This window comes from Electrophorus electricus, chromosome 17 (genome assembly GCF_041902795.1).
Source record: "Electrophorus electricus isolate QZ-2024a chromosome 17, ASM4190279v1, whole genome shotgun sequence".
Lineage (NCBI taxonomy): Eukaryota > Metazoa > Chordata > Actinopteri > Gymnotiformes > Gymnotidae > Electrophorus > Electrophorus electricus.
The window spans coordinates 10,079,940-10,090,000 of record NC_137513.1 but is presented as its reverse complement, the minus strand read 5'-3'; the positions used below and the strand labels follow the sequence as shown (position 1 = coordinate 10,090,000).

General features: G+C 42.3%; 1 protein-coding gene across 1 annotated transcript in view; it reads right to left on the bottom strand.

The window, feature by feature from the left end:
* Positions 1-10,050, bottom strand: part of chrd (chordin) — a 17,032-nt gene extending 6,982 nt beyond the window's left edge. The window contains exons 1-10 of the mRNA XM_035534501.2: positions 5,232-10,050; positions 4,284-4,399; positions 3,910-4,036; positions 2,997-3,137; positions 2,615-2,732; positions 2,287-2,374; positions 1,614-1,755; positions 1,341-1,478; positions 857-939; positions 203-350 (exon numbers count right to left, since the gene is read on the bottom strand). Coding sequence (XP_035390394.1) covers positions 203-350; positions 857-939; positions 1,341-1,478; positions 1,614-1,755; positions 2,287-2,374; positions 2,615-2,732; positions 2,997-3,137; positions 3,910-4,036; positions 4,284-4,399; positions 5,232-5,391 — 1,261 coding nt within the window. The 5' untranslated portion in view covers positions 5,392-10,050. The remainder of the gene's footprint in view (positions 1-202; positions 351-856; positions 940-1,340; positions 1,479-1,613; positions 1,756-2,286; positions 2,375-2,614; positions 2,733-2,996; positions 3,138-3,909; positions 4,037-4,283; positions 4,400-5,231) is intronic.
* Positions 10,051-10,061: the final 11 nt, after the last annotated feature.

The following is a 10,061-nucleotide window of genomic DNA, read 5'->3' as shown; positions in this document are numbered from 1 at the left end:
GACAAGACACACACACACACATACAAAAACAAACACTCATGAAAAAATACTTTATTTTGTTCCATACAGTTTGAATGGGTGGTGTAATTATAGCAAACCCAAGGAAGAATATTAATGAAGACCTACAACCATTGGTCTCTTAACTTTTCACTTTGTAAAAAAAGTGTTTTGGTGACTGCTCGAATGACTGACTGACACTTACTGTCACATGACTTCTTGCCAGTGATGTACCCAGAGATACGTCTGGGGTTGTGACCCTCCGTTTCCACGACGATCTGCAGCTGACCCCTAGACAGCCAAAAGAGCTCACGACTGTTCAGATCCACCAGAACCTCTGCAAAATCAGGGTCCTAACACACACAGCACAGACACATACATACACACATTAGAACATATGTACACATGTGTGTCAGAACCCTAGAGAATTTCTGGAATTTCTTAGGGGCTGAACTAACACAAAGACAGACATGGACACAACCACACACACAGACACAGACACACACACACACACACACACCCTCCTACATTTTGTCAGCAGAGAAAAGGTGTTAGGGGAACAAAGAGAGTCAGTAGTAAGGAAGAGTGCCAGGCAAAGACCGGAAAGGCTCTCCATCGCCATCTGAGACAGACCGAGAGGAAGGGACAGGGAAAGAAGGAGGGAGAAAAAGAAGACGAGTGAGAAAGTGAGTAAGGGAGAGAGAGAGAGAAAGATTAGACCCCCAACCCTCCCTCCAGCTGGTACTGGTATGTGTGCAAGCAGAGGTTAAGGCTTTCCTTCCTGCTGTCTCTCTCTTCACCAGGTGTTGTTGAGCCTGCGTATTTTTGCAGGTGTGTGTGTGTGTGTGTGTGTACTCACGTGAGCTGTAACGTTGGCATGTATCTCTCTGAGTGTGTGCTGGCGGTACTGCAGCATCACTCTGATGGGCACCAGTGGAGGCTCTAACAGAGAAATTACAGAGATTTGAACACAGCAGCCACAGGAAGAGCGAGAGCCACCAAAACGATTTACTGCTGATAAATACTGAAGCATGAGAACGGTCTGTGTGTGTGTGTGAGTCAGCGTGCTTTGTGTGTTTATGTGCGCGTATATGAGAGTGGAGATTTATTCGTATGTTTGCGTGTGTGTATGTAAGATTCTTGTGAACAAATATTTGTTTGTGTGTATGTTTATTTATAGTCTTTTAGAGACTTTGTGTTTGTGTTTTGAAGTTTCTGTGTTTGTATGGTTCTGTCTGTATGGGTGTTATGTGTTTATGATTCTTTACGTGTGTTTAGGTATATGTTTATATGCATATATGAGTCTGTCTGTTTGTGTGTTCGTGTGTGTGTGTGTGTCTCACTGCTCTCTGTGGTGAGAAGAACTCCCTGCATAAGCAGAATGAAATGGAGGTTGTTTTCTGTGTCGCTCAGAGTCAGCATAGCAATGCCCCCCATCCCAGAATGCTCCTCTTCAGCTGTTAAAGTGGCACTGAACGTCTCTGCAAAATAGAGCAACAAATACACAGATTGCAAGCAAGGACATACTGGACGTTATTTCAGTACAGCTCCAAAAATAATTAAAGACATATACACGCAGCATACAGAGACACAAAGACACACAGAGACAAACACACCTGCAAACAATGCTCTATGTTTGATGAGCTTTCCTTGGATCTCCTGTCTCCTGCTGTCCATTGTAACTATGGAGACACGAAGCTGTTCTTCCTGGAGCTGTCGCATATGGGACTTTGGCAGGTTCCTCCAAACACCACAAATCTACACACACACACACACACATAAACAAACAAAACAGGTACAAAAAACATAAATTATGATTAAATTACCAGAATTACCAAATTATCAAGGACCCCAAATAAGTAAAAGCTCAAACCCTAACTGCTAAACTGCCTTTTATGGTTAGCTTGCTACTAATTCCAGCTAGCTGTGTGTGTGTGCGTGTGTGTGTGTGTGTGCTGTATGTACAGTATGAATAGCTGTCAGCCTTCCGTGTCTGCGTAGGAATAAATATTTGGTTTATGGGGAAACAGAAGTGGTGATGAACACACTTCATAACTCAGAAAAGCAGCAAATTGACTCATTTTAGAATTAGCATTTCTAATACTACTGACATCATGACATAAACAGCTCTCCCTCTCTCTCTCTTACAGACAAACACACAAATACACACACACAGTTGGTGTCTATGCAATGCTGGCAGTGTTTGGACAACATAGGAATTAGACTGTGAAAGTTCTGTGAGGAGATTTACTTTGGCAGTATACACATTCTGGAATATTCTATGCCTACCATTTCTGTGTCTGTCTGAGGAACCCTGAACTCAAACGCAGTGTTTCCTTCTGAGTCCAGAAACACTACAACACTTGGCCTGCTCATCCTGAGAGACAGAGGGACAAAGAGAGAAAAAGAGAGAAAAAGAGAAAGAGCGAGAGCGAAAGAGCAAACATAACATTTTCAGTCATTAGGACTCTAAAACAAATTCAGTGTTATTCCATTTTATATGTTTGCGTGTGTACATGTGTATGTGTGTGTGTGTGTGTGTGTGTGTGTGTGTGTGTGTGTGTGTGTGTGTGTGTGTGTGTGTGTGTGTGTGTGTGTGTGTGTTTTTGTGTATTACTTCTGGTAGGTAATAGAGAATGCCAGGGTGGTTTTGGTGAGAGTAAACCGAGCACGTGCTACTCCACTGTAACTGGACAACCAGGAGTCCATCACACTGGTCAGTAAGGCCACAAAGTCTAGAGAGTGACAGAGAGACAGTAAGAGAGAGAGAGAAAGCAAGAGAGAAGGAATTTAATTGAATTGGCTAACTGCAAAGAAAGGCACCACCAGGTTAGGCACTTTTTGAAACAAACATATTTGTGTGTCCAAGTATGTGTATGTTTATGCTTTTGTGTGTGTGTGTGTGTGTGTGTGTGTGTGTGTGTGTGTGTGTGTGTGTGTGTGTGTGTGTGTGTGTGTGTGTGTGTGTGTGTGTGTGTGTGTATGCTTGTGCATGTCACCTGTCTTGCTGTCACTGGTGCTCATGTGCTCAGAGCTGAGATAGGATCTGTCATTGTAGGATTTGTGGAGATCATCCTCCTTGTCCTGGAAGAACTCGAAGCCATCAAAAAGTGACTCCGTGGCCTTCCTGTCCATGTTACCTGTTACCGTGGAGAATAAACACATGATTCTTTAAAATCTCTTTAGCTCACTTCCAGAAGCAGCAGGGTCTCATTTAAATTCACACAAGCCATGTCTGTTCTCTTCAAACAGCATCTAAACTAATGAAAAGCTTAGCTTTTCAAAACATTAAAAATATATGTATTTAAAAATATATATGTTCGATCATTTTAGAGACTTCATATCACATCGTAAGTGAGTGTAACCCTAATCCTGTGTGTAAACTCTAATCTTAGTCTGTAGGTGTATTTGAAAGCAATACTTCCTATATTGGAGGCCATGGAGATATAGCCCACTCTGAAAGCTCACACCTCTCACTCTTCCATCTCTCCATCAGTCTCTCCATCTATCTATCCATCCATACATCCATACACCCATAGCAAAATCAGCATAGATGTTCTAACATGCTCCCAAAGAAATACACCCACTCTCACATACATGCGCACTCACGACCACACACACCTAAGTAACTGTTTTCTTATGGCTGGTGAAACTGAATGAATGGAAAGAGACTGTAGTCTTTTGGAGGCCCTGTCACAAAAGTGAAAATGTGTGTGTAAGTGTGTATGTGTGTGTGTGTGTGTGTGTGTGTGTGTGTGTGTGTGTGTGTGTGTGTGTGTGTGTGTGTGTGTGTGTTCAAGTGCACAAGAAAAGTTTACAACTGTGCATGATTAAACTATGTATGTATTAGTGCAGGTCTCATAAGTATGTATGTATCTGAGTGTGTGTGATGTGTGTGTGATGTGTGTGTACCTTTAGGGCATGTCTTGCAGCATTGCCCTGGCAGTAGAACTGGCTCATCACAGTTTGGTTCAGGGCAGTCCTGCTTTATATTCTTACAACTGACTTTCCCAAACACCTTTCCACGCCTGCTCCTCTGCTGCTCTCACACACGCACACACACACACACACACACACACACACACACACACACACACACACACACACACACACACACAAAGAGAGAGAGAGAGAGAGAGAGAGAGAGAGAGAGAGAGAGAGAGAGAGAGAGAGAGAGAGAGAGTTAAGCATTTATGCATACATTCAAAATCCATTCTTCAGACCTGAATTTCAGAATTGTTTGCCAATATTGTTTGTGAACTTTAAGACGGGGGGTGGGGACTTACTGGTTCACAGTAACACATGACACAGTGCATAACACCAAATGGATCCCCAAGGTCTGGATGCCATGTGTCCTCTAAAGAATAAAACCTTCCACCAAATGAGCATCCTGGTGAATGAACTGAGAGAGAGAGAGAGAGAGAGAGAGAGAGAGAGAGAGAGAGAGAGAGAGAGAGAGAGAGAGAGAGAGAGAGAATTTTAAGACTTTGACTGCTTCAAATATCAAATTCTTTATTTATGCGAACTGACAGTGCTCGACCTGCGGCGCATGTAAGCCGGACGTGAAATGACCTCATGGCAGATAGAACAGAGGCGCTTATAGGCCTGCGGGCAAGAGTGCATCAAGGAAAAAGAGTCACTACTGCAGTCTTTCGCGCCTACTTAGTTATGTGTACGATCATCTGCCAAACGACTGTGAAGAGCTCGTTAAGGCTCGACGCAGCCTGACGAACAGCAGGTATGGAAAAGTTTTGTTTAAAAATGGTAAAAGAAAATAAAAACCGTTAACAAGTGGCGCGTGCAATCAACGTCCTTTAAATGCGCAGAAATGAGAGAATTCTGAGGCACTAGTTGAACTTGAATGAACTTGGTGACACTTGCGTCTGGATTCGTTGTCAGAAACCACCAACTGCAGCTTTCAAACACACTATACACACACTATACAGCTCAAAGGTTTTTGGATGAAATAAATAACGGCCGTGAGACGAGCAAAACAGTACTGACAGCACCCAGCTGAGGCAGAATGAAAGTATTTGTTTTGGTGCAACAAAAACATTCTATTGCCACTGCTAATTAAACTCAATATGAATGCCAATTTTCTCTCTCTCTCTCTCTCTCTCTCTCTCTCTCTCTCTCTCTCTCTCTCTCTCTCTTCTCTCACACACACACACACACACACACACACACACACACACACACACACACACACACACACACACACACACAAAACTTACCGGACACCCCTTTCGATGGGAGCGGTTCTCTCTCTGACTGGATCGGAAGAGCGGGCGACTTCATTCGGGAGGCCTGACCTGAAGGAAGCCAAGCGCCGCTGAGCACACACAGGACGGTTCCCAGCAGCCGGATAGTCTCCATCCCTGGGCCCGCCAGCATCCCCGTGGTCAGCTAAACAAAACGCTTTTCTTCTTTCTCCTCTTCGAATTCTCTGCAGTAATTCCTGGGTCCTCACGCACAGTGCTCTGTCCAGTAATCCAGAAATTGCAAGGATCCAACTAAACGAAAGGGGTTTGCAACTTATGCTGTAAATCGACACAAGACAGACTTTTTGCTAATGTGCCGCTTCTCTACAAATATTGAAACCTTTACAGATTCGTGAATATCACGCTTAATCGCGAGAGGCGGGGCGTCGCAGCAGACGCTTCGCCAGAGCTACAGCTGCGTTTGTGTTCACCCGTGTGAGCGTCTCCGAGTTTTATACGCTACTCGGAAAACGGGAGGGAAGGATAGCAGTGGGCAGGCCCAGATTCTGAACTCTTTACCTGAAAGTGTGTGTGTGTGTGTGTGTGTGTGTGTGTGTGTGTGTGTGTGTGTGTGTGTGTGTGTGTGTGTGTGTGTGTGTGTGTGTGAAGGAGGTTTACTTATGCTGTACACCTTGAAGTAGAGTTAAATGATTTAACGGAAACAAAAAAATGTTTTGAATACCACAAAAAACTCTTAAGCACCTCGCACTCGTTTTCTGTCTGGCATTTCTCCACCTATCCTTTTCCCTCTTCTCTCTCTCTCCCCGGCCTTGTTTTTACTAGTGTTCCATTTTTCCCTTCTAGCCGGCTTTAAGCATACTTTCAATCACATTTACTGCGCTTCTCTTGTCCGCCTGAAAAATGTACTCCAGAACTTAGAACTCTTGACGGTCACCATCAAACAAGAGATTGCTTAATGTTCCATTACTCACATCTTAATAGCCCGTTGTATCTGTAGAGCTAAATCAGAATCAAAACCCTTTAGGACTTTGGTGGGGGAAATAATGATTATTCAGTGAGCTCTTGGAAAACGAAATGTCTCGATAAAAATATATTCGGTGAAGAACCATTTTCTCTAATTGGTTTTCAATAGATGACTTGAAAGGTGTATTTTAAAAGGCTATTCGGCACCTGCATTGATTAAAAAGGTTCTTCAATAGTTTGTAAAAGATCAAATAAACTAGGCCTATTTCTTTCTTTCAGAATTGATTACCCTCAAAAGAGAAAACATTCATGATTTTAAGAACAATGGGATGAGAGATTTTAAAAAGATTTGTATATTGCATCTAAAAAAACCATTAAAAACTTCAAGAAATCACAGTGTTAACGTATTGCATTACGGCGATTCAGGACCTTATTGAGAGGAAAATTACTTTCATCACGTTACGTTCATCAGTCTTAATATGAAGGATACTATTTCACCACTTAACATAGCGACAATCTACTTTTGTCAGCAAGTTTAGGGTTTTGTGTTGTGACGACCCGGTTATTTTATTTTATTTTCTCTGGACGAGAACCAACACATGCACTTTGTTACGCAATTTCATTTCGCGCACTGACAGCACTTGTTTCGAGTCTCTTTACAAAATTGTAAAACGCAGGACGTTTTTCAATAATAATAATAATAATAATAATAATAATAATAATAATAATAATAATAATAACTTTATATCTTATTACCTAACTGGTGTAGGTAATTATGTTTCGTTTTTTGCTTTAGCGCGCTCTCTCTCTCTCTCTCTCTGTAGGAGACGAGAGGACCATTTCCCCAGTGCGAGGAAAAGAGAATGAAATAGTACAGGCTGACGGAATAATAAAATAATAAAATAAAATAATGGAGTAATAATGGCTCTCGTGTTCCGGAAACTTGGTGGGACCCCCACCCTCTTCACTATGCACATGCTAAACACCACTATAGAGACCTCGCTGAAGAGGTAGAACAGCGCGTTAAATGATAAAGGAAACAGGCAATAAACCGCACCGGTGGGAAACGCGCGAGTGAATTGACAGGGAAAATGTGCAAAGAAGAGAGGAAGAAAGGGCGCTTGTTCTTTAACCTTTTAAAAACGTGTTCCTTTTCTGCAGTAGGAAGGATTGGTTACATAGAAGTATCATGCAGTCAGAGGTCTGGGGAGTTTTGTATTTGTACTTTTGACTACTTCTAACAGCTCGCTGCTCGGACGGTTTATCAAGGAACTAAATCATCGCATCATTCCCTCACGAGTAGTGCTAGATGGCTCCTTTTTTTGCGGCTCATTTCAGTCATACATGAGGCGAAATATGATAGACAGAAGACTATTTTTACTGTTTTAATCTGCGTGGGAAGAGTTTTCTTATAGCCGAAGTTCCAGTCTCCCACTCACTTGCAGTATCGGCTACACACCGAAAATTAGTTAATGTTTCAAGACAAATGGTTTAACACCACCACCAGCCACCGGTAAAACGCTGGTGACAGACATGTGAGACAGAATGAAGCTAGACCATTAAATATCCATTCACCTTTACATCAGAATATACACAGCAAATGGTAATATGCTCACGGGTGTGTGTATTAGCGTTTCCGAAATGAGTTGACAGTTTGCCGTTAAAATGGGCAGGTAGCGCAAGGTGCTGTTTTTATGGAGATTTCACATTATGCACGCGGGAGGCAAGTTCGCACCTGCATCCGCATCCGACCGTTGCCAAGGCGCGTGAAAATGGGAATCGATGATGGCCTGTTTGCATTTAATCACGAGGTGTTAACCTAAGTTATTATTTCACTTGACGGACGGCGATTCATTAAGGAAACAGGGGGACAAACTGAAGAAAATGGACCACAATTATGCAGTTAACTATAATGAGACCCGGCTTTTGTGTATTGCAATAATAGTCACTTCCCCCAGCCCAGACATTACAGTGTAATGATAGCGGCATGTTATCTGCACACTACCGTGTCGGCATTAGTTTAGCCAGTTCCTTAGAACACCCCCACCCCCGTTTGGCCACGTTGGTCATGAGTCAACTGTCCCTTAGTAAATCTCAGCGAGAGTCAGGAGAATTGGGTCAGGCGTTAAGCAAAACCAGGCTTTCTCTGAATACCGGTGTGACATCTGTTGTGCGCAAACAAACTGGATTTGTTCATTAGCACACGGTTTAAAAAACGAAACGGCGTTATGAACGCGGAACGCGGAGAGACTTCTCCGTTTGTTCGAGATTAATTAAAAACGTTTGGCATTTCTTTCATGCACCGCTCTTCCAAACACACACACACACACACACACACACACACACGAGCGCGCGCCTATTGTACTTGTGAGGTCTTAATCCAATGTAACAGAATAACCCCTAATCCTAGACTCACTTACATTTAACCACGTCAGATTTGAAACAATTGCATCAAATTACACTAACCGCATTTAATTTAATACCTTTATGAAACCACTGGGCTACATGAAGATTTAAAGTAAATGCATTTAAATAGAGAGGACCAGCAAAAAGGACCTCACGGGTCGTTAAACGTTTCAAGTCACTACACTTGATACTTTGGTTCTCAGAAGTATAGCAAAAGAAGTGCACAGCCACCGCATAGATACTTTTCCTTCGTTTTTCTTACAATGACAGGAACCCTCCGTAATTATAATAGGCTTTAAAACTATTTGCTAAATAATCGTCATTATCATCATGATAATCACTGTTTGAAGGTGTGAACGTCACTCACTTTATATTTTCCCTTTTTTGCATTTCGCTTTATATATTTACCTTTATAAGTTTCCCTGATAGTATATTATATAACCTACCCTACAGGATATGCAAAGACAATCAAGTATAGCTGCATAATCACTGGCCTGAAGATGTGAAGTGTCGCAACCTGCAAGCAAACAGTCATTACCACTTGATTCATTTCTCAGTGTCAGTCGCGATACAGCCCTCCGACCCGAGACCATTCATCCCGGTCCTAGAGAAACATAAACAGCATTCGCCATTATATCTGGTTATTGTTTGGAAAATGTCGGGAAACGGTAAATACACGCATCCTGTCTCGCGCACCGCACCATGGCCAAAGTGTTTATCGAGTCCAGACATCGAGTCTCTCTCTCTCTCTCTCTCTCTCTCTCTCTCTCACACACACACACACACACACATTTGGTGCGGCGTCAGAGGTACGGTGACTAAGTGTATATTCATTAATAGATGATACATTTCCTTGAAGCAGGTCAGCAGAATTAAATGAAGCGACTGCTAGACTGAGCGTATGCAGAAGCACTGAAAGTCCGGTTCGGGGACAGATTCACTGCGTTCATTTTTACATGTTTAGTGGGCTACGTTTCATTAGAATGGGTCAGCAAAGTAGAATGAATCAACGTCTGTTGTACAAATAGACTATTTGGTAATCAAATGTGACATGCGATTACTCTACCTTTGCCTACTTTGCTGTCTCCGCTCAGAACAGATTTAATACGTTTATTTTTTCCTTATTTCCTTTATATTTTCTTAAAAAAACAAGCCAACAAACAAACAAACACCATTTAAAAGATTCTCTATGAACAGATGAATGAGTAAAACTAATAGTAGACCTAACATGTCAAGCTCTGCTCTCTCTCTCTCTCTCTCTCTCTCTCTCTCTCTCTCTCTCTCTCTCTCTCTCTCTCACACACACACACACACACACACACACACACACACACACACACACACACACTACACTACTCTTAAGTTTGTGTTTACAGGAGAAAATTACTTCCACACTTGTTTTCAGTTGGTTCATGATAGCTCACAAAGAGAGTCATTTACTTTAACGATAACTGGATGAAAAGTTCACAGTAC